The 24,729-nt window shown below is 40.3% G+C and overlaps 1 protein-coding gene across 1 annotated transcript; it reads right to left on the bottom strand.

The window, feature by feature from the left end:
* Positions 1–37: 37 nt before the first annotated feature.
* On the bottom strand, positions 38–23,049 carry helb (helicase (DNA) B). Its single transcript, XM_006633572.3, has 13 exons — positions 22,772–23,049; positions 21,342–21,704; positions 19,710–19,930; positions 17,369–18,292; positions 16,081–16,258; positions 15,276–15,417; positions 11,156–11,304; positions 10,166–10,250; positions 8,346–8,405; positions 6,250–6,415; positions 5,213–5,347; positions 4,049–4,681; positions 38–1,002 (listed from the first exon to the last, which is right to left on the bottom strand). The coding sequence occupies exons 1-13, from the start codon at positions 22,977–22,979 to the stop codon at positions 886–888; spliced, it is 3,381 nt and encodes a 1,126-aa protein (XP_006633635.2). The 5' UTR covers positions 22,980–23,049; the 3' UTR covers positions 38–885.
* Positions 23,050–24,729: the final 1,680 nt, after the last annotated feature.

Raw genomic sequence — 24,729 nt, forward strand, 5'->3', positions numbered from 1 at the left:
TGGTAAAGGTGCAGACATGACTAGTTCATTGGAAATGTTTAATTGTGTTTAGAAATGGCAGAGTTAAAATTAGTTACAACACAAGCAAAGCCAGAGTCACAGGATGGCTACACTGTCATTGTTTTTTTCTGACATCCAGTTCGCAGCAGAAATGACCAAAGCTAATTCTCTTAAAACTATTTAAGAGTTGCAGAGTTAAGTTTTCTCCTTAACTCTGCAACATGCTAAAATATCTAAAATCCTTCTCTAAAATACTTCCGAGACATTTTCTGCCAGTTTCTTTAAGCCAATTAACTCAAAATCTGTACTTCCAAATTACGCCCTGTACTCCCACAGTCTTCAAGTCTCAAGATAGGACAAGAAACTGCACTGTCTCTCAAATTCTGCAACTTTTCTCAATACCAGGCTCCTCCTACAGTAGGTTCATTTTCTATCATAACTTATTGATCTCACAGACAAGCTCCAAAGAGCCGTGGCTAGTATTTGATTACATCTGCAGATCTGAACTAATAAAGTCAGCAGTTTTGCAAGAAACTTAATTTGTCAATTAAACTTGATGATTATGGTTTCTGGAGTATAGTTTATAAATACAAAATCTCAGCAATGGGACATCTAAACATAATATTTAAAAAAAACAACCTGCAAGATCTTACTTTTTAATGTCAAGAAATGTTTTTTTAAAAGAGTTAAGGCAACTTTTTCAGTGCAAAATTCTTGTCAAGTGTTCTCTATTGCAGTCTGATTCCAGTTTTCTATTACTTTTTTTTGCATAGCAAGAGTATAAGCAGCACTGAACGCCCATTTAACGGAGCTGTGTCCATGAAAACATGGCCTGAGTAGCAGTTTAACTCTTGCAGCAAGGTAACTTGCACGGGTTGGGGTTGGTCAGTCCTCTGGAGGTGGAGGTGGGAAAAGTTGCCTGGCTCTTGAGCTGGAACTAGGACTGGCCAGTGACAAGGACTGAAGTCGAGAGCTGGACAGCGGAGACTCCGCTGCCACTTCCTGTCGAGACATGAGCAGAATGCATAATGGAACACAGCAGGAAGATAGACAACCAATCAGACAAGACCTTATAAGGGAGTTGACACACTCAGATTCAAGACTACAGTCTGTTAACATAAGTAATTTGATGGGTTGTAAAGGGACAAACAGCAATGGATTTTTTAAGCATGTATCATTGTACAGTACTTTGGGGTTTTGAAAGGCATAAATAAAATGTATTATGAAAGAAAACAAGGCTACAAAAAGATTTCCATTACTTTGGGGGTCAGGTGCTGAACAACTTACTTTCCATAGTGAAATTTAGATATTTCCTAAATGTGTAACATCACCTCTTCTCATTCCCATTCCCTAAAATGTGTAATAATGACATAGCGCAAGGACAAAGAGTGATTCTGCAACATAAGCCTGAATCATGTTAGCAATGATCAAATATAATTTCACTTGAGGCAGTATTTTATTTAACAACAGGTTTGAGTAGGAAGCTGTGTCACCGTGCGTAGGCTGATAAGGAACAGGCAAAAGTTAGTTCCATTCTGAAACGCAAAGACAAGCAACTTTTTGTAGATTCAAATTGCTGTGTCTCTCTGCTTTTCATTTCTGCAAGGACTAAATCTTTACCTATTTAACAAGCCACATATCCTGTATGATTTAGGCCAATTCAAACCTTTTCAGCATATTCACCATAAAAGTGCAAAATACATTCTTCTCTTTATTCTCTCAAGGCGTGTCTTTCATTAAGAATTCAGCGCATCGCAAAACCCAAGGAGGGGAAAAAGACTAATTATCTAGACCTTCTCCATCAGTATTCAATAATTCAAATTGAAGTGAACGATAAAACTTGTAAATAATGAGCCTACCCACTGGAACTGGAACTGAACTGGAATTACATTCTCCTTTTTATACATATGTAAATATAATGTTTCAGTCACAATAAAAGAAACATTCTTCGATAGTGTGAAAAAACAAAAAGCATGCACTACGAAATTAACAGAAAGCTGCTCCCTCAGTTACTTTTGTTTGTATTGTACATCTACAGCCAGGAAATCAAAAGTCTGACACAGCTCAGTTGGGGTATGGAAAATCACAATATGCTTTTTAATAGAGCTAGTGATTAGTGGTTTGAAATAATCTTCTAACTTTGCAACTATGAGCCACATCTATTTTGATATTGGTACACCCCAAACCCCAAATTGAAGGAAGCCCGGATTATTTTTTCCAGATTTTCACAAATTAACAAAATCACACTATGGCTCAAACCAAAGGCAGGTCCAGATTAATTTTGCAGCCATTCTTTGCATGTAGAGTATTTTACTTAGAATCTCAATTAAGGTATTTTAAAAGCTAAAAACTTTAAATAATATTGCAGTGCACATACCAATTTATACGTGGATGTTTTGGATGAATTACACAGGTATTAACAGCCTGTCAGCACTTATTAAACTACAGTACTCAGAAAGCATTTAACAAAGATTTAGAAATACAATAAATGCATAAGAAAAATACTGTATAATCAATGCATATCTAAATGTAAACCATTTGCTGTCACCGTTTCAGAAAATGTAGGTTAACCCAATAAAATAATCAATTTAAAAAGTAAATGTACCATCCTTCTATGAAAGACTGTCAGCATGCTTAAAACTAAGAACATTAAGCATTGAATTAGTATTTCGTATTAAAGAATGAACAATTAAAGTGGAACAATACAAGTAGTCTTTTTTCTAATGGAGAAAATGTTCATACATGAATTATTTTCCATAAAGCCTGAATATTTCCAGTTTAATTCTGAAAACACTTACCTAAATTTAAATCAACAAACTCAACGCCCCAAAATGTTATAAAGCATGGTACTATCAGCTTTCTGTTGTAGCCAATATAGCGATGACTTAGTTGATAACCAAGCTGCTCATTTTCCAAATGCCTTTTCACTGTTTTGGATATTACGTTACAAAATGTTTATAGAATATATTGTAAACAGTTGCATAGTTTGTATTTTTCCTTGTTTTGTCACATTTATTGCACTGACTACACGGTCTCACTTGGACTCCTGAAAAGTTAGATTGACATTAATGGTTTTCTACGTTCTAAACAATGATTAACAATAAAATTACATTCTTCCTTGAAAAGTGGTGAACCATCATTAAAAAGTGTGCGCACTGGCAAAAGCTGGACCTGACCAGCAAGTTCTGGGAGAAGCTTGTGAGTCCAATAGTCCCGATAAGATGATTCCACCTGCTTTCATTGTTCTAGAGCACGGCCTTCTAGACCAGCATCAGCTGGAAGCAGTTGTCAGTGAAAAAGTATATCGGATTGCTTGAAAACCTGCTTTTGCACTGAGGCTGCTGTATCCTGCATAAGCAACACAACTATAGGTTCATAACTCACGCTTGCCCACTGGCACAGCCCTCAGGAATTTAGTACTGACAAGTACCCGCACTTCAACAGAGAAATAAACCCAGGGGAAGATGACCTACGAGCCGGCTCCTTACTTGCTGGAAATATTACAAAATGTTACCTCGTATGCTTAGAAGCTGTTGGAAAACGGAAGTAGAATCAAAACGTTTATTCTGATCAAAATTAAAATGTTTTTTCATCAGTAGCACACAGGGACACGGCTAAAATGTCTCTTCTACAGATGTGATGCTTTTGTTGTTGGGGTTGTCTGTTATGACAGCAGGGGCTTGCCACATGATTGGCTATGAACTCTGGGTCCTATGAACCCCTTCATTTTCATGGAAGTAATTCTGCACCTCCTGAGGCCCCCAAAACAATAAGTCAAATTAAAAACTAACCACCAGAAACATGTCCCATCAAAGTTCTAGCAGCACAACTAATTTAGTTACCTAAAATCGAGAAAATCGACTCGATTGAAGTGCACAAATAAAAAATGTGCTAAATGTAAATGGATACTTCAGATGAGTTAAAATCTCTTCTCTTTATTAATGTTTCTGTGACTGATTTCAATTATCACCATTAAATATGTAAGGTTCCAAAGAAAGATATCGAATTTAAAATTGTAAAGATAAAGTAAATAGAATTTTACTCTTACCCTTGAGATCTTCGATGGTGTGTGACTGCCATTGCTGGTGCTTTTCTGCCTCTTTACGCCACACGGACTTCTGGAATCTGTTTCACTGTTCCTAAAAGAATCCCCAGAGCTGCCCTGATGATCACAGGGGCCAGGCAGAGCACCAGAGTCCAGGCCATTCGTCTTACCCGTCCCAGCATTCTCTGCATTAGGGACAGGGGGACTCTGAGTGTCCATGGGAGACCAGGAATAAGCCTGGGAGAAAGCTATATCATCCAAAAGAGACACATCTGCAGTGCCTGAGTCTCTAACTAAGAGGTTTTGCCGAAGTAAAGGGGTTGTGGAGCACTGGTCCTGAGGGAGCCTTTGAGAATTTGCGGACAACGACGTGGATGGAGTGGAACTCGGGCCCGACGGTGCTCGGTGCGGGGTGGAGGAGGTGGCCTGGTTCCGCTTGTTCAGCTCCTTTCTCACCATCTCCTTAAGCTGTGTATTTCGGACAGGAATACTGCGTTCAACCGCGTTTTTCAAGGCATCCTTATTGCCCACCACATAAACCCGTCTGCGCCCTCGTGTCACCGCCGTATAAATATGCTGCCAATTTTCTCCTCTTCCGTCACTGAGAGCATACACTATCGTCTCTGCTTCTGAACCCTAAGACAAAAAGAAGGCTATGAGATTTTTGGCTAAAACTGACAGGGAAATTGTATAAATAAGGTACTTTAGAGTTTTCACTGTGATTAAGGCAATAAAACACTCTTTATATCACATACCCTTTTTTAACAAAGTATACTTGTTAAAAAGTATATATGATGTGACATGGTATTTTTAGCTAAACACGACAGGAAGGGAAAATATGATTCAGTGGAAGTCTTCCAATAGCATTATGGCTAGAAATAGAGGAAAATAGATTATCCTCTCTCCAAAGGGGACTTATCAATGTGTATGAGAGACATATTCCAATAGCCAAGATGGACAAGAGTTTTGAGATGCAACAATTTTCCACAGCACCTCAAAATTCCTCCCACTTGTCAAGTATCAGAACTACCAAGTTTCTTTCTGATGCATATTTTCCTGTCAGGAATTCTGGCTTCCAACATCATTGTTTTCGATGCAGACTAAAGAAACCCTGAGTGTCAGACTAGTCTCTGCTCCAGGGTGCTGAGGCTGGTTCGGTGTGCAGACCTGGAAGGTGTGGATAGTTCTGGCCCAGGCGTGTTTCAATCGGCACTCCCTCTGCAGCTCCCTGAACCACACACAGAGCTCCCGGCAATCTCCGTCGACTAGCGTCAGGTAGCGCTTTTTATCTTTCTCTTCATCCTGCGCACGAACAAAAATGAAAGAGCCGTCTGCCTCAGAATGAGTTTATTCATCTACGACTTCAGTCACAGAAATGAGTAAATCAAAAAGAGATGTCAGTAGAGGGTAAAAACTAACAAAAGATGCGTCAACCGGTTTTATTTTCTGTGACTTTTACTCCATACAACAGAGTCTAAGAACAAAGACTTGTACAACTGTTTTTTGTAGTAAGACATACTAATAAATCATAATCTGAATTATACCGTAACATGATAGTGATTTTTGGTTTGCCAGAAGGTCCTTGTTTTCTAGCCATAAAGCAGTATTACCTCCTTGAATCCAGTACTGTGATGGGCAATCTCTAAGGACATTGCCACTGTGAATGATTATAGCAGACCAGTGGGCAGCACTCTCCCTCTCTGCACCAGAATTGCCAAACCTATGCTTCAGTGTGGCGACAGTGGGCACTGCTGGCCTTCCGCAGAGTTGCTCAACTCTCTCGTGCTTATTGGTCATTAAAGATCCCCACTGAACTTTTCGAAAGAGGTGGAGTATCAGCCTCAGTGTTCCTGCTAAGCTCCACTCACAACTTGTACCATTAGGCCTTCCTAAAGTTCCTCCTTATGTCAAACGGAGAAGCAATTTCTCACTTTTCCACCAGGCTTGCTGTGTAGTGTGACGTCCGGAGCATTTTCCTTCTTTTGGATGGAAAGCATTATATAAATAAAACTGCTATTTTATAACCTGCCACAAAATACTAGACTTTCATCTCATCTCGTCTGTTCAGCTGGATAAGGCTGTAGTTTTTATTTATTCAGGTATACGTCTGCTTCTGAATACAGAAATTACTTGCAGGTATATGGGGTCTTTTTCAGAACAACTTGGTTATGTCAGAGGGCTGTTGAACACAACAGGTGTCTTACCCTGGTTATAAAGAATATTTCCCCATTGCAGAGCCGCACAGTTTCCTTATGCTTCTCGTCCACTTCCTGATTAAGGTCTCTTTCCCGTGTCCGTTCCAAAACGTTGCCGTTTTTCGTGCAACACACTTTGTCGCCAGGCTGAAACTTAAGCTTGCCTTTGTGGTTCCTAAAATGGCAAGAACAAAAGGCACAAACACACAAAACTGAATTTGTTAACAGTGATAATGAGGACAGTAATGATTATAACTGTTCTTAGCACTTGTCCAAAGAAGTTTAACAAATTGAAGGACTGAAAACCTCAAAAGGTTTCAAAAAAGCCCTTCTGTTGTATTTCTGATTTCACTTTCTTTGTGGAAGCTTTCTGGATTGTCTAATTACTGTACAGTATGCTTGTGTGATTACCCTTCAGATTTATCTACAATCACTGGATTTATCTACAAGTATAATCACTGGATACACTGGAAAGTGTATATTCTAAATATGAAGTCACAGATGAAAACTAAGACAACAATAAAATGAGGAATCATTGTAGAAGCATGAATGCTTTTGTAAAACACCATTTTATCATGAAAATGAGTTAAGTTAAGGGCATATTACCATGGAAAAATGTAAAATATAATCAGAAAGTCTAAAAATCTCAAAGACAGATGTTGACTGTAATTTAATTAAATATTAAATGCACAGAAAACCAAACATACAGAAGGCAATTAGTCATTCTGGTCTTGACAGGAGACCATGCATTAGGTAAAAACTCTATTCATTACAAATAGTATTCCATACTGTTGCCTTGAGCAGTACTGCTCTTTTCAGTAATATACTGTAAATCCTCTCTTAGTAAACTGTAGATTCTGAAATGTCCTGTTGCATTTCTTGTTATGAAACATCTATGTTATTCATGTTTCAAAATGTTTGTTCTTATTCCTTACTAGAATGAGTATCCTTCATTATTTAGATATTTTGTCTTCACACTGCAGATACACCTATTTAAACACAATACAACCCAAAACAAAATCTAATTGAGGAGAGTTTTAAGAATTTTGCCCATCATACAAACAGTGGGTACAGATAAAAAAGTGTTCCAAATACAGTTGTTTTTTTTAACAATCGTCCGTTTCAAACCATTGATGTAAAGCCGCACGATGCAACGAAACAAAGCGAAATATCCCCATCTAGTGGTTATTTGCGGGACTTTCTTCTACGTCAAAGACAAAACACGTTTTTTTTTCCCATCCGAGTGCAACCCAAGTAGACATTTCAATGAAACAAGAAATCCCAAAGTAGAAAAAAAGGCAACAGACTGCACAAAATAATAAGACCTAAGACATTATTCCATGCAGGTTTTCTGGGAGGATTCAAAATCATTGACTGCAGGAGAGAGTTTTATGCAACCAAATGAAAACTATTTTAAATAGTGTTTGGTTGTAGTTGTTTAAGGTTAAAGAATTAATGCCTGCGAACAATACCTTCCTCTGTCACCAAGAAAATCTGTATTTTTACCCTTCTTCCCCACAGAGAGATGATAAATCAATACAAATATTCCAGCTGTTCTTCATGGTCATCCTGTTCTGCAGCTGTTGCAGTTTATTCTTAAACTTTAAACCTCATACGCTTTCTAACTCTCTCCCAGGAAATTATTTCCATGAATTGTCAATATTCTATGCAGATTTATCGACCTCTTACAGCTGTCTATGAAAAAGGCAACGTCATAACATTCTACAATGAACCAAAATTAGTTGCCTTAGCAACACTGAAAAAACTGTTGTCAATCTTACCAAGCTATTAAGCAAGATAATTGATACTTTAGCCATGACAGAGTTTGTCAATAGCCCTTTCGCTCTGAAGACGGTTGAGTCACAACTAGAAATACAAAATATTTTGAATACATGTGAAAAAGACTACTCAAAAAGAACAAACCAGAACTGAGACTCTCTTCAATCTTCATTTCTCCCAAACGACATACAGAATAGCAACCCAAATAATTCTGAAGTCAAGACCATCCCAGCTCAGTCATCCAGTTTATTTTCCCATTTTCTTAATTTTCTGCATTTATCATTCCAAGAAAGAGGAGTTTCAAAGTAAGTTTATACGCTTCTTACCTAGTATTGTGACCGGAATAGTGCTTGCAGCAGAGTTCGTTTATTAAGTCACAATCTTTCCTGAAAGAACAGTGAGAGAACAGAAACAAATTATGTAAATCAGGATAGCACAAATTAATTTCTGCACTAGCTCAATATTAATAATAAGTACAGGTCGTAGCTATTCAACATATTTTGATCTTTCAGACGGCTTCAGAAAAAAAGGCACAGTTGGGTTAGATATAAAAGTTACAATTTGGGCACACAAAATACACATAAAAATCCTTAACACCGGTTTAAATAATCCTGAAAATGAACGTTGTCTTTGTGTTCTTAGAATAGCAGAAAAACGCCTTTAAGGTGTTCGCATTAAGCGTACAGCTAGTTTCAGACGAGTTCTGAATGAAGAAAACATTCTATAAAACTCGACAATCCCAAGTGAGACCAAGAACAGTGGTGAGGTTTGGGTTTAACCCTTTAACGCATGTACGCATTAATCGTTTTCTCTTCCCTTTCAAAAATAAACATTTCCTTTTGTTAAAATCGCCTTGTAGCAAAGGGGTTACAAGCTTTTCTAGCAAAAAAAAGTGCAGGGCTGCAGAGCTGACAGCGATTGCCGAGTGCTGAGGCGTCTGCCAGCTCATCAATTTCTCCGCTTCGAGTTACTGTACAAGAAAGAGTGCTGGCAGTCCTCCCTCTCAACCTGGGGGCCAAGGGCACTTCTCAAGGGGATTGGCTAAGCAGTAAAAGGACTGCGATATATTTCTGCTACGCTGAGCTTTTCCTGCGAATGAGAGGAATAATGAGCAGCAGAGCAACCTTCTTGCACTGCTTTGTAAAATGTGAGCTTGATTGCTTAGGACTTGAAGAGAGAGCAGGTGAGTAGAATGCAATTGCTACACCTAAACGTCCTTACAGATACTAATCAAGGGACTATGATTTGTTAGACTGTAAGGTGACCTAGGACACTGTACTGTTGGAGGAGGTATCTTTCGGAGGAGATGTTAAACTGAGGTCCACACTACTTGCCATTAAAGATCCCTTGGCACCGTTTGCGGGAGTTGAGGTGCTAACCCGGGTGACCTGGTTAATTCCACATGGGCTTGCACAATCTGACCTCTCCGAATTCCCCTAATGTTAATTTGGTGAAGTAGCTCCTTACACCTCCATCTGTTCTGTTCTGGAGAACGGTTGCAGTCACACAACAGCTGCCAAGCGTCACCTATCTGGGTGCTATATCTGTCACTGAGATAAAGTTGTCCCCTCCTATATGTAAAGTACTTTGGGATCCACTTAGTAATCATCACCATCTGCCTGCATGACTACTGCCATTGGTCCATTTGCTGCACAATTGTGCATGCTATAGTCTTTTTACAGAGGCAACAGCACGGAAGAAAGCAATGCCTGATGTACAGTACAGTATACCGTAAGTCCACCTGTTGGTATCAGTAGAAACCAGTATCTGTGATAGCAATTACTTCTCATGAGGTTTGCAACATCTAACTTTAATGTGACAAAGCATGAGTGCTTTGCCTGTCCAATAGGAAGGATTTTATTAAGATCTGAAGGGAGCAACAGGATGAAGTAAATTGGTCTTGAGATAAAAGTATGCCTCCCTCTTATCAAATCATAGCTCCACATCTCATATCTTGATTCCTCTTAAGACTCAAATTAGCTACACAGCAAAACAGGCATCGTGAGAATTAAATGACTTTATAAACACAGAACACAGAGCAACACTGAGCCCTGTGATCCCAGACTAGAGTAAGAGAACCTGACGTGCTGCCTATGAGCCAAGTAAATTAATCAGAGTAGTGACATTCTCACTTGGGTTCTCTTACCTTCGAAATGCAATGAACTGAGAGGAGTTATGATCCGTCAATCCAGGGGCTGACTTCAAAAGCAATTTGATTGCGTCTTGTAGCTCTGAAAAATACATCCACCATCTTTTAAAAAAGAAATGCGAGTGCGCTGTGTGAACTCGGTGCACACCACAGGGGTTAGGTTCAGCAGGAATGTATCTGACAGGGAAAAGGTTTTTATTTGATAACCAAGAACTCCGGATTAGTATTTCCCAGCAATGGAGCACAGCGACAGTATATGTGTCTTTCTTCATCTCTAAGAAATCTACAGGAATTATGCAAGCCTAAAGTGCATGCTGTTAAAACTTCCCTGTTAAAACAGGGCACACTTTACAATCTCAGTAAACCAAAGGGATTTTAGAATATCAACCACAGAGATAAAAAGAGAGTAGGAAACCAAGAAATCAAAAATTAGAAAAAAATAAAACTATCTTACAATTTACAAAGAAAAAAGGGCCTAAGACAGATGAAAGGCTAACCTAGGTTTTTGAAAAGATAAGCAGAATCAACTCTTAATCCCAAACCGACTGTCTGTTATACTTTATACAACAAGACTGTAGGCGGCTCTGCTTCAAGGAGGTGTGCCTGGAGGAAATATAATGAGATTGTTCTGTTGTCTCCCAGTGTTTAATACACCTGACTGATTCAACATGAGCATAATTACTGTAACTGAAAGACGGCAGGGTAGGCCGTATCAGTTTTGGCACACATCTGCGAGAGCTTCACGGAAAAGGTTCCATAGCAATCTTCAGAGATGTAATTACAAAAACCAAATCTCCAAGTGCCACTCTGGGGCTGTCTAAACAGAAACACAGCAAGCCACTGCCCGTGTGCCTTAAAATGACTGAAACACAGCCTTCAGTTTGATGTAACCCACGGAATTATAAATCCATCATACTGCCCAGTTGGTTTATTTTGTTGGCACAATCAAGATTCTAGCAGGCTGCACGCTATGGATTCACTTCTCACCACAGGTATTCGCCTCAGTGGGAAGACAGATGAAAACGAAGCTCTTGTCTAGCGTGGGCATTGTGACTGAAGGGCCACTTCCACCAAGCTCCACGGTGGCATCAAACTCCAGAGGATAATAGCTTCTCTTCTTGCCCATGTCTGATATTCTAGAAAGGCAAAGTGAAAAGTTATGTTTATTTATAGAGACAGTACAGTTTCACCTGCATTAAAACGGTCAGATAATTGTTAAAAATTACACTGCAAATCAGAATCATTATTATTAAATGAAAGCCGATCGGCTCTACATTTAGATCCTGCTTCTTTGTAGCCACATGTAATTATTGCAACAACATTCTTCAGCTTTACATTTAAGTGCAATGCTTCACAGTTCCAATAAGCCAAGAGATATATAAATGATGAATTTCTCATAATATTTATGCTATTACTTCAGTCTCTATGCACTTTGGATTCACATTTTATTTACATTTTTAAAATTGACAACAGATGCAAAGTCAGAGTTTTGGACTCTAGATAAGCAACAAAACATCAATAGTTCCGTTCTGCCGACACACTGTAAGAGTTGGCCTATATAATAACAGTATCAACAAGTATGCAGAGAATTCATAAAGAACAGATGAACAACGTATTGGGCTGGGATTTGAAGGATTAATACGTCTGTGCCATCAAATGACCACCAAAAAACAAAAAAAAAGCTACAAAAGACAAAAACTATTAACATTAGGTAATTATTTTCCATTATAGTAGGCAGAACTGTATTATAGTTCTCCTGTCTTTACCTTTGGTTAAACCATCTTTCACAGCCTGCTTATTCCACAATGAACCTGTGAAACTCTGTCACAGACCAATACATACAGGCCTAAAAGCACACTGCTTGGATATTAGTGCAAGAACTGACAAATAATAAGCCATTTTAAAACTAAACTCACAAAACACACAACTTTGGGGGAAAAAGGATTTATCTGGGGTCTACTGCTTGGAATTCATTTGAAGTACCAACAATGACCTCACAAGATCTGGTTAATCCCTAAAGAACAGGTGTTTGCAAAACTCTGCCAAGCTCCTCTATAGCGCAAGTAAGGCTACAAGAACATTAAGCGATGGCATGAATGTGTGAGAAAGCAATACTTTGAATGGCACTCCTGCTCTGAAAAGGAAATCAATAGACCCCAGTATCAGATGCTGTTTCAGAAGGGTATTCTCCTGGGACTATCTGTGATGTCATACCCCAAACACCTAATCCAGTAAAGGAGTACCTCATCAAGTAAATGAACTCAATCACAGCATATGATGAAACCTACAGTCCAGATGTCGATGTGGAGTTCTAGGCCATGTCACTGGCAAGCTGTAATTAAGAGAGAGGCAATAGTTCTCCAGCCGATGTTAACTCCAGTAAGGCACCAGCATAGCAAGGCAAGACAAACCAGGTATGTTGTAGCACAGCCAAGTATGTGTAAATCCACATTAAAAGGGCAGAAAAAGAAAATTTAGTAATTGTCATTTTAAATAAAAATAATAAAGAGAAGATCCAATAGCAAAACGTTAACACTATTGTCAAAACAATGTTTTCTATAAAGATTGTTCTGAAACACGAACAAGAAAAGGGAAACTTTATAGAAGTGTGTTTAGATGTACATTGCTTATGGAAAAACACGAATAACGAAGCCTTTTCAACCAGCATCTGTTATTACATCACACAAGATTAGATATGAAAGGTCAAAACTAAACAGCCAGCATGAAGTCTGAAGCTGTTTCAGAACTAATGTGTTGTGTCCACAACAATGCTGCAAAACAGACACAGCAAGTTCTCAGTTCTATAAACAATTATACTGGAGCACCACCTGTAGAATATGAAATCTGAGTTTATACGTTTGTACAATGATTGACTAGTCCACGCATTCTCAAATTGAGATTTCAATGAGGGCTTTAAAGGCAAAACCATCAGAAATGGTGAGCACAGAAAAGATAATGCCAAAGTTAATACAGGATGCTCAAGCAAAATGGTACATAAGCTGTTTGCTAAAGTTGAAAAGAAACCCGCAGCAGTCTCATCAACACTGAGCCGCATACGGACATTATGGCCTGGTGCTCTGTGGCGTCTGGAATTCCACAGGAGGGATGCAACACCCTGTCTGATTGACGGAGGTGGAAAGGTTTCGGACATCAGGCCAGAATATGCCTTAAACGCACAATTGGGATCAGATCTGGTGTCTAAGAATGGTCACCGTGATCATTAATCCACAGGCCGACCACGTCTGCTCTATGGAGAGTGGCATGGTCATCCTGGATGACACCCTTCCCCAGCAGGAAAGAAACGCTGCTTCAGGAAGTGCAGAACAGAAGATCGCTCAGTTTCATTAAGTAATGAGTAGCATTGTCCTTGCCTTCTAAGGAAATGAAAGCACCCAATGGATGCCAGGGTAATGCGCCCCACAACATGAGAGATTCACCAGAGCCCTTTACTGCTGGAGCCAAGTAGTCAGGGATGTAGAGTCTTTAGACTGGCACCAAACGTGCATTTATCCATTTGCAGGCAAATTGGTGAAGGATGATTCATCTGACCATATCTACTCTTTCCACTTCTCAGTAGTGCGTGGCTTGTGATCTTTGCACCACTGCACATCCAGACAGGAATTGCCAGGTGTAATGAGCTGTCTGGCACTTCAACCTAACTATAGTCCTGGTCTGTGGTGTTCTTGGTGGACTGTTTTTGATTAAACTGGCTGCTCGTGTACCAGATTGAAATTTGTAGTTGCTCACCTGTTTTGCCGTGCACTTTGAATTAATGCACAGATGTCACAATCCTAGAATATGTGCTTCTGTCCACTGATGTCCTTTGCTCCATGCATCCTAGACACTAGCGCTTGTGAAACATCAGTAGGTTGAGCTGTCTTAGTCACTGAAGCTCCTGCCAAGCTCACCCCAAGCATCACCCCTCTTTCAGTCGCTGAGCTTTCTTCTTGCTGGCCAGAATTGTAGACAATCAGGCCTCATGAGTATGTTCATACATGCCCCTAGGCAAGACTCACAGCTGTTACTTGCTTAAATAATACAAGAACCACGTCTATGTGGAAGCCTTTTGAATTCACAATATTTTTTGTATCCCCCCACTTACCCTTATAAAAGGTGTTTTCATCTTTTTTTCTACTACCTGTACACATACCAGCAATAAGCACCTTCCTGTCAGTCAGATGGACATGAATACATAATGAAAGCTACAAGCAAGAGGGAGCCATTTAACCCTTTCTGCTCTTTAAGCTACTTAAAAAAACCCGACAGAATCGCACGCAACATCTAAAATGGAAACTTATGTTAATGTTTCTTTATTAGCCCTATACAATTTCTTGCATTAGGAATTCGTCTTTTCACATACCCCCTGCTTTTCTCCATGGAGACACGAGACACAGACAGGGAGAGAGGCTTGGGGTCAAAGCGCAGGGTCTGCCATTGTACAGCACCCCTGGAGCAGTTAGGGTTAAGGGCCTTGCTCAGGGGCCCAATGGAGTAGGATTCCTCTGCCGGCCGCGGGATTTGAACCGGCAACCTTCCAGTCACAGGCGCAGATCCTTAGCCACAGAGAATAAAAAATGTCTGCCACAAATAAAAGGGAGTACTTCATGAATATGGCTTGTAATCTTGCAAATTGTACAATCTTGGAAATGTTAGGATGTGTCACAGTATATTCAGTATTTTATTGGGGAACTTACCAATAATTTACTTCCTTTGGGGAAGCACTATGAAACTGAAATGACTTCATATGATAAAAAAACAAGAGCCAGAGCACAGAATTTAAAACAACAAAAAATCTCCCATTTTTCTCCCATGGGACAGCTTGTAGATCAAGACTGCACTTACTGGTTTTCCTTTTTCTTATAAATACATGATTTTTGTGTATCATGCATAATTCACCATTCACTACAGTTGCTTCTAAATCATTTGCCTGCACTGCCCTCACTGTTTCTTTCTCACTGTTCAGTTTTAGGAATAAATATATATTTTTAAATGTTGGACTTGTGAATCAATGACAGAAATCTCATTACCACCATTCTGGCTCTTACACTGCAGCATTTGGAAACATCCGTATATATATATGAAAAATAAAAAAACGTCCCCTACTTACTGCCCGGCATTATTGACAATCAGCTGGGATTCTGCACGATGGTTGGTTTTCATTTCCACAGCCCAGTGGACTTCAGACAGGCTGCTGAACATGTCAGCTAAGACATTCCCAGGCTCAATGCTGGGCAGCTGTCTTACATCACCTGAAGGAGCAATGAGGCACATAATTTGACATTTTATTACTTTCCAGTGCGTGGAAAATCCAGCAGCTCTCCCTCAATGAGCCTGCCATTCACCCAGGGAGTCGAGCACTTCTCATCATGGTCTAGTGGGAAAGGGCCAGAGGAGACAAGCCAGTCCTCTGTACGGCAGTATGGTGCTTGCTGGAACAGTTTTCTTTTAAATTCTGGAGATGCTTCTCAATATTGAATAGTAACCCTTACTATAGTAAGCAGACAGTTTTAGTAACTTCGACAATCCACTGTCAGTAACTCAATAAATCACATCTAGTCCTGACAGCAAACCATTATCACAGCAGATCTTTATGTCTAATTTATTAATTAGTATCCAGATGGATAAAAAGGTATACTAACAAGGGCTATATAATGATCATATGATGTATATACACACATAATATACAGCACAACCTAAATAATATATTTAACTGGCTCAGTGAAGGCACTGCCTTTGACATTCTATATCACTGAGAAATTGATAACTAGGTTGACATTATAAAGGATTTTTTTTAAATCCTTACTGTATTAAAGGGTAAGCTATCTTTCAATCCACTCCTAGATTTGACTCAGCTATGTATAGCATACTACCAAAGAAAACACATCCCGAGAAAATTCAAGTCCTGGACTCACCTAGAAGTATGAGCTTCTTCAGCTGAGCATACCTCACCAGCATGTTTAACACTGAATGCAGTATCTGCACAGACACCAGGCTCCCTTCGTCTACTACAAATGCTTGAACCTTTGCAAACTTCCATTCTTTTGGGGCTCCATCCTCAGCCTTCTTTGCTTGCATAAAACTCCAGACCACCTGAGAGAGAGCAAAGTCTTCACTGTGAACACTTCTCAAATGCCTGTACAGTGCTCCTCACCTCATACTGTGCTTGCTGTTCTTCCACTGAGCAAGAAATTGTACATTTCCACACCCCCAAAAGCCAAAATATCTGGGAATGGAACATATGGCCAGCCATATCACCCTGCAACTCACAACTGGGAACCCACTGCAGGTGTGAGCCTGGTCAGTACCTGGATGGGAGACCTCCTGGGAAAAACTAAGGCTGCTGCTGGAAGGTGTTAGAGGGGCCAGTAGGGGGCGCTCACCTTATGTCGTGATGGGGACACTATACTGTAAAAAGGTGCCGCACTCCAGATGAGACAAAATCGAGATCCTGACTCTTTGTGGTCATTAAAAATACCAGGGCATTAGGGGTGTTACCCCAGCATCCTGACCAAAATTTCCCATTGGTCTTTAACAATCATGGCCTCCTAATATCCCCATCTATGAATTGGCTTCATTACTCTGCTCTCCTCCCCACTGATAGCTGATGTGTGGTGAGCGTTGTGGCGCACTATGGCTGCCGTCGCATCATCCAGGTGGATGCTGCACATTGGTGTTGGTGGAGGGGAGTCCCCATTACCTGTAAAGCGCTTTGAGTGGAGTGTCCAGAAAAGTGCTGTATAAGTGTAAGGGATTACTGATGATGAAGATAATTATTTATAATAATAATTATGACATTTCAGATTACAAATTTCTCTAAGGATATGTTTCACTTCGCAAAAAAGGCAAAGCAAATCACACTGAGTTTTGGTAAAGCATCCACTCATAAATTAATAACTACAGATTTATGATATATGATTTGTAATGCAATAATTAAAACCTAGCTCACTTGTGTAAGAAACGGGTAACAGCAGCAGGAGTAGTAATGACCAAAGTGGGCTTAATATCTGATAAATCTCTACATATGTCTAAATATTCACACTGCAATAGAGAGCCTACTAGCAAATGAGCAAGACTGGCCCAAAGACCCACTCTTGATTCTAACCTTCCTTAAATCCCAACTTGAATTTTATTATCCCACCACAGCTCAAAAACAACCACCAGATATCAATGTGCAAACTCTTCCGTTTTTTTGCGGCCCACCTGGTGCAGCGTGTACGCGGAGAGGCCTGTTCTCTTCTTCAGGAGGGACGCAGCTCTTCCGGTGGGGGCAGTGAGGAGGACCCTGATCGGCTCCTGGGAATCTACAGCCTCCTTGCCAGTCTTATCCTGGGCCTGGCTGGGCACCTCCGAGAAGGTGTTCCACTCCTCAGAGGCACCGCAGTCGTTCTCAAAGTCTTCGCAGGCCTTCCGTACCTCCTCCTCTTCCGAGGGAAGTCCCTTCAGAGCCGCTCGAAACACCAGGCTGACCACCGTGGTCTTCCCACAGCCCCCCTTCCCACTGATTACCGTTACAGGGTTGGCGCATATCATCGCCGCGGCTCGGACCTGATCAGGGTCGAGCTCCGCCTCCCCAGCCGCCTGCCCCTCCGCTGCACCTCTGCTGCGGTGCTCACGCCCGTCTGAAAGGTCTTCCGGCCGGGCGGGGTCGGCCGTGACATCCGAAGGCGCACCGTCCGCGGCGCTCTCCGTTTCCGCCTCCGCTCGGCGGCCATCTTGCCCGACCTCTCCTCCCTTCGGCCGGGCGGCGCGGAGAGCCTCCCTCACGTCCAGGTCGATGCGCCACGGGGTTCCAGCGACCACACGGCCCACGCACTTGGCGATCCCCGTCTCGTATCTGTAGTACTGCCGCAGAAAGACCCTCTGCTTCTCCTGCACCACCACTTCCTGCTCGGTGAGGAAACGCAAAGCCTCCAGAGCTTTCACAGACTGGTTCACGTCTGGACAATCGCTTAGCACTTTCTGGTACACAAAGGTGCTGCCTCTGCTCCTGCACAGGCGCTTCAGCTTGTCGTACAGCATCAGGGCACAGCGCTGCAGATCCGGAATCTGTGGGAGCAGACCAGAGTGCCAGAATGCATCCCAAGTTGCCTCACAGCGGATGAGGCCAAGCTCCTTATAAGTCACCTGAGGTTGAAGACGGGAAAAGAGTAGTTATAAACAGTGGTAATGACCAAAGTGGGCTTAACAATAAAAGACAGATTAAGGAATTTGAGCAATTGGATCTGAGAGAATGTGCCAGTTGAGCAAGTTCAAAAAGAAGTGGTTTGTACAGTTGCAGGCAACTCTAACGGGCAAGATCTTAAAATCAGTTTTTACATTCGAATGAGACTTCCGATCAGACCTGGATCTGGCCATGTGCTTTGCAGGGCTGGCAAGGAATAACAGAAGAGACCTCGTCCAAAAATAATCCAAGAGAGTACATGTTCACAGGATGAGGATTTCTGATCCAGTGGCTTCTGTTCTGTGAAGTTAAGCCAACGTTTAGGCTGCCATTACAAGAAACAAAAGGAATCTAAGGAGCTTTTCTTCTATGGGATATTTGTCACTATCAAATTTAACATTAAAACCAGGATTGTTCGTATGCCCATTTTGTCTCAGATCAGTCAAAATACAAAAGACTCTCATTGATAAATGTAGGCAGAGACTGAACAAAAGCTCAGTGAAAAAGAGTATTAAGTAAAAATTAGTTTAGTGTTAGTGGATCCAAGCTCAATTTCTTCGGCAGGATGAAAAGGTTATAGTGAATATTATAGAATAATAAAAAAATTGCAGCAATTGTTAGTTTTTACCCCCATCAGAAACAACAACTTTGTTTTAAAGAAAACTAAATACATGATATACTGCACCACAGTATATCCACTTTGAATGTCACTTATTTCAGCACATAAAATATTCCAAGAACACAATATGGGGAAAGGCTGGCTGAAGTGACTAATTAGTGGTAAAGCAGAAAAACTATATTCTATATGTATGTAGGCTGAACAATATTTAAACAACCTAGGAGCTTACATCACTATTACTCTAGAATTACATTACACTACATATATATTACATAATTATATAATATTAGACTAGGACTACATTTGAATATAGAGGCCTTGGTCTAATGGCTGCAGATATCTGATGAACAGTTTAAGAGCCACTTGGTACCTGACATAATCTCGGACTTGCAACCAAAAAAATAGCCAGAGCTTGCACTTCGAGTGCGTTTGAAAATTGAATTTTAGAGTTGTGATCAAGTGAGAGCAGACTAATCTTCGCTCAGATTGACCTTCCAGATGGATCGTCCAGTTCCAACAAAGTAGGAATACTGCCCAACAGCCTAATCATAAACAGCACCGACGCGTCCATCTGTCAAAACCCAAATTAACATTAACCCGACACTGCAGGAACTCAAGAACAGAAATGTATCCCAGACAGCCCTGTAAGACGTATTGTCTTTAACCCAGAAATTCACTATGTTTGAAAAATTGTTTGCCTTTGAGGTAAACATCAGCTGCAGCATGTCAAACTCGTTTTTCTACATTTCTCTTAGACTCACACTGCTAAATCCCAGCTTCCAAACATCCGTCTTGATAACTTCCTCCAGCTTGCCCAGTAGAGACCTATAATCGGGGGCCTCGTTCTTGTCCTCTGTGCCGGCATGTTTCTGAGGTTTTTCGTCCGCAGCAACAAGGTTTTCAAACTGGCGAGGAAGCAGGACGGGCAAGTACTTCATCACATACGGGTGCATAGAGGCAGCCCACACAGCCCTGCCTGCACCTGTTGGACACACTCAGGTCATTAGTGGGCAGCACACGGATACTGTTTTAGCATTAAAGTGCAGGTAGATGGTCAAGACATTACTGTAAAATATGGTGCTTTCCGTTATACCTTATTCCTTATCCCTTTATATGTTAAAAGACTATGAATGTGGACAAAGTAGGTTTTGTTCATTTTAGAAATTGGCCTAGAGAGTATGTTTGTCTGCTATGGCCTGCTTCTGGGTTTAAACCAGTGAGTTCTGAGTTCTCCTGCTCCAGGACCTTGAGCCAGATGGTTCCCTGTCTCTCCTGGTTGAACTCTCAGCCACCTCACTAGCAGCTGCATTTTCTCTACCAGATCTTTTATCATTAGCATTCTGCTGAACATATCTAAAAGGGCCTGGCATTTACGAATTTGAATTAATTCATGTGCCAATTAGATCAACAACAGTTTGTCTAGAATGGAAACCAATAAAAGCAAGAATCCAGCAGGACAAGGATTGAAAAATCGATGTCTTATACTATCTGATACATCTGATACAAGTATTAGAACACCCAGAAAGCCAAGAAGCAAAGCAGCTAACTCTGTATACCATTCTCATCTCCAATTCTGAATAAAGTAATAGTAATATATTTTCTTGTGATTTCATCTAATCCCACTGCTTTCAATGCTCACTTGTTGTGTGTGTAATACCTCTCAGTATCTACGGTGTATGAAATATCTCCATCTAAAGGCAGTGATCCATGTGTGCCTTAAAAGAAATGTGTGAGGTTGAATACGAACAACACGAAGGTGAGACTTGGACCTGAATGTAAAAATAATACATGCAGAAGCAAGCTGGGTAATAAGACGTTACAGAAGGAAAACTGAAGGATTTGGGTCTGAAACAAAACTGTGTCCAGCTAATAAACTGAAGAGTAACTATCAATGAAATGGATTTCTAGCAAGATACACAGCCCACCATTGAACCAGAGGACTAGCAAAAACTGAAGATATTACATGTAAGATGCAAGTCTTATTTTCATCCTCTTTATGCCAAAAGAATTCAATGTAAACCTTAAGTAGAATATAACCAGTTAATCCTGAGTGATTGGTGTCTTGTAGCACAAAAAGCTCTTTATCGCTCTATAGTTACATGTATAAAGAGAAGATACTTCAAAGACAAAAAAAAAGCTTATTTACTTAATTAGATTTGACTGGTAAAGATGGCTCAGCTACTGCAACACCTCATATTTACTGCTGATGTGACTTCTTTTACAATCGCTGTGACTCTTTTTTTGACCCAAACTAAGCTCTATTAATGACAGTTGCAATTGCTATAACAGTTGAAAACACTAAAGCAGGCTATTTGGCACTAAGGGCATTCTGCTGCAGTGACCGCAGTGGTAGATCCCTTACAAAAAGAAAACACAGCAAATTCAAGTCTTACTTGAATGATTCACCGATGACAACATGGAATCTGCAATTGCTTTGTAACCATTGCAATCTTCCGTCCCGAAATCTTTCAACAGCTCGCGCAAGTTGGAAAAATTCAGGCTCATCCAATCCGGCAGCCAATCCATAAACTTTGTGACATGCTCGGGGGTCACCTTGCAAGCTTTCAGGAATAAGGAGATGATAGCCCTGGAATCGGACCCCAGCTCCGTCCGCAGGCTGTAGAAGGGAAACCCCAGCAGGAACACTTTGGAGTTCCGTTGTCGTACTGGAGATGTCACCTCCCACCAAGGGCTGAGCAGAGTGAACCTGCCCACCACCCGGCACTTTTTTTTCAAATTTGTGTCCTGGAAGTCCACTGCAAAATACCAGCAAGCGTCAGGAAATCTGGGAGATGGTAAGACAGATTTTAATAAACATCACAGTCCCAATTTACTACTGTTTGTCTAGTTAGCATGTTTGCCTGTATGCCACAACTTCATAAAGCTCCTCTCTGAGAAGACGACGCTGTTCTGACACGAGCAAGAATAACACTACAGAATATCACAAAGAGTACTAAAACATAAATCAAACGGAAATTTCACTGTTGCACTGTTGATACTCTACTTCATGTAGTAGTACTACTACTCAAAAATCGACTTCCATTTAGATGTCTCTGCAAGGCATAAAGGTAACTGTGGTTTACTCCCACTTCACACCACTTTGGAACTATAATATCTCGCAGGATTATTGCTAATCGTCTTCTTTAACTTTAAAATGTTTGATGCTCACAGGCATCACTTAAAACCTGACATTAATGAATAACTGTTAAAAGTGCCAGGTGGGACAAAAACATGTTTTTGAGCTCAGGATTCACAACTGACAGTGGTTCTATATTACATTATTACATATGTCATTATCACTACTGGTGATGTTACTGGTGACTAACACTCTATCATTCTACTGTCTCTGTAATACTTTCATACTTTTAAACTTTTATTCTGAGTGGCAGTCAGTGCCAACTATGGTAGATCTCATACAGGGTGGGCAACTTAAGTGTTTCAGCATGTGAATGTTTCACCCAATTTTTGTTTGTTAAACACCTATAATTTGAGTTTTTTAACTAAATTGTGTCGTATTGTGTTTTCCTGCTTTTGAATATAGAGAACAGCCCCCCGGTCCTACACTCGCGAAATTAACACGTGCCAGAAACAAAGCAAAATGACCCCTCCTCTTCCAAAACCCACCCAATTATCTCGCTCCTGGAGGACTTCCGCAACAACATGTTGGAGGACCACATCAACTAAGAACCGCATAATTGTTGACGTAATGCAGTTTCTGTATTGGATTATTATTATTTTTTTCTAATCGAAAAGGAAGGCACAGTAAAACACCTGTTATTTCATTATTAAGTTTACTTCCAGAACGCCCCTAGATAATTATTACCTTCTCTGCGGCGGGGATACGATCCTTTCACCAAAAGTCCCCCTGATGACAAACTTGACATTTCTTTGAAATCCAGGAACTCCGGCTCGTCTTCGTCTTCCTCCTCCGAATCCGACTCATCTTCATCCTTCACTGCTGTTTCAGCTTTTCGTGGTAAAATATAACCAACTAAGGTCCTATCTCCTGTTGGAGCCCCCAAATAAAACATGACTTCCCCCACCAAGCAATCAACACTGAAAAAAACGCGCCTTTCGTTTGTACTTCCTCAAGAGGCTGTCGCGGGCGTCTCTGACTGGACCAACATGAACTTTAACCTGGCTGCTTCCAAAACAGAAGTCACGGGCGGACAGGGAAGGCGGAGCTCTAAGCTTTTGCTTTGGCTGTGCTCGAGTGTAAGGCTGCATATTTTAGTTTGGGTCATTTAACTATATATATATATTAAAACGTTAAAACATTAATGACTCGCAACTCACATAAAATCATTTAAGCTCTCATCTGGTTGAAACCCTCTAAACTCTTGATTATTTCTCTTCATCCCTTACAGGGCAGATATGAGGGTTGACAATTTTCAATATACCAAAAAGAAACCATAGAAGACAATATTCAGAGCATGTGTAAATTGGCATTTGAAATATTTAATGCAACAGCTCACGCCTGCTGAGCTTCAGTGGGTGACAGATGTGTTTTTTTATTTTTACTTATTTTAAACGTAACACCCCTTCACTTCAACTTGCCTAAGTACATCTTAAAAATAACACCAAAAAAGGTTAATGATTACGCAATCTGTGGTCAGGAAACCACATTGGTCTTTGACACGTGAACAGCTTCCTTGTTCTCATTGTTCAGAGTAGGGGAGATATAGAGCGAAATTAGGTAGCAAAGTGTATGAGTTATTTCAGGCTAAACCCACAAAGACTCTCCTAGCGTCCGGACATTTTGTTTTTTTAGTTTTATTAGTTATTATTATACGCATGTTTTTCAACATCCAGACAGAATCAAAGGTCTATAAACCTGTCAGGGAGACAGATTTATTTTGATACGCTGTTTATTTTAAAACACTGAATGTCGTGGGTATTCACTTGTAAAGGATACATCCTAACTACAAATATTTATAGAAAACAACATTTTGCGCTAGTATGTAAGTAATTTTCCAGCACTGTTAGTTTCATGCAACCCAAAAATGGGATGGAATTCAATCAACAAGAATCAAGTGACATACAGTAATACTTAATTCTGGATTTAGTATATTTTGAAATGAATGTGGATTGAAACAAAGGAAGACATCAGAGACTAAAATGGGATATTTTAGTGCATATATAGTGCATATATATATTGCACATTTTAGACTTTTTATTATTCTATATCATGTGACCTTATAGCCAAGTATGTTATTTTACTGTTTGCAATATCATCATAATAGTTGTAAGAGTATGTATAACAGAGCTAAAAATGATTGGTTTGTCATATAAACGTTTGCAACAAGCTTGACTTAGAACAGTCAACTGTTTTTGTTTTGCTCCATTCACTGAAAATACTACTTAACGCAACAAATGTTACCTGTTACACTTCTTGTCCACCAATGATTGAGCGTTTGTGTTCAACTGACTTCATATTGATATTATATTTCATATGCTACAGTGTATCATCTTATTTAGAACCCTTCAGTCTTCAGCAGGTCTTTGGAGACCCTAAGTATGGAGTTCAAATTTCTTCTTACACCACCCTGTATACTTGTATGGTATTAAAAGTCTTCCACTGGTACTATCTCTTCCTAATACCACAACTCCAGCAGTCATGTTATACAAAATACGTGTTGCACTGTACTGGGGTATTATTTGCTGGACGATAGCTTGCGGTTGTCTGCTGACCTCCTGATTAAAATAGCTAAATATAAGTGGTACCTGAAGTACCTGTACAAGTGTGAGGGAATAAATACTCTTCAGAGAAAGTAGTATAAA

Source organism: Lepisosteus oculatus, chromosome 7 (genome assembly GCF_040954835.1).
Source record: "Lepisosteus oculatus isolate fLepOcu1 chromosome 7, fLepOcu1.hap2, whole genome shotgun sequence".
NCBI classification, from domain to species: domain Eukaryota; kingdom Metazoa; phylum Chordata; class Actinopteri; order Semionotiformes; family Lepisosteidae; genus Lepisosteus; species Lepisosteus oculatus.

What these genes read in the sequence shown, in the direction of transcription:
- helb (XM_006633572.3), bottom strand. Translation starts at nt 22,979, where the DNA reads ATGTTTTATTTGGGGGCTCCAACAGGAGATAGGACCTTAGTTGGTTAT. An exon ending in GTATCCCCGCCGCAGAGAAG is followed by an intron (nt 21,705 to 22,771) that starts GTAATAATTATC and finishes GGTATTTTGCAG; the next exon opens with TGGACTTCCAGGACACAAAT. An exon ending in GGAAGCTGGGATTTAGCAGT is followed by an intron (nt 18,293 to 19,709) that starts GTGAGTCTAAGA and finishes CTTCAACCTCAG; the next exon opens with GTGACTTATAAGGAGCTTGG.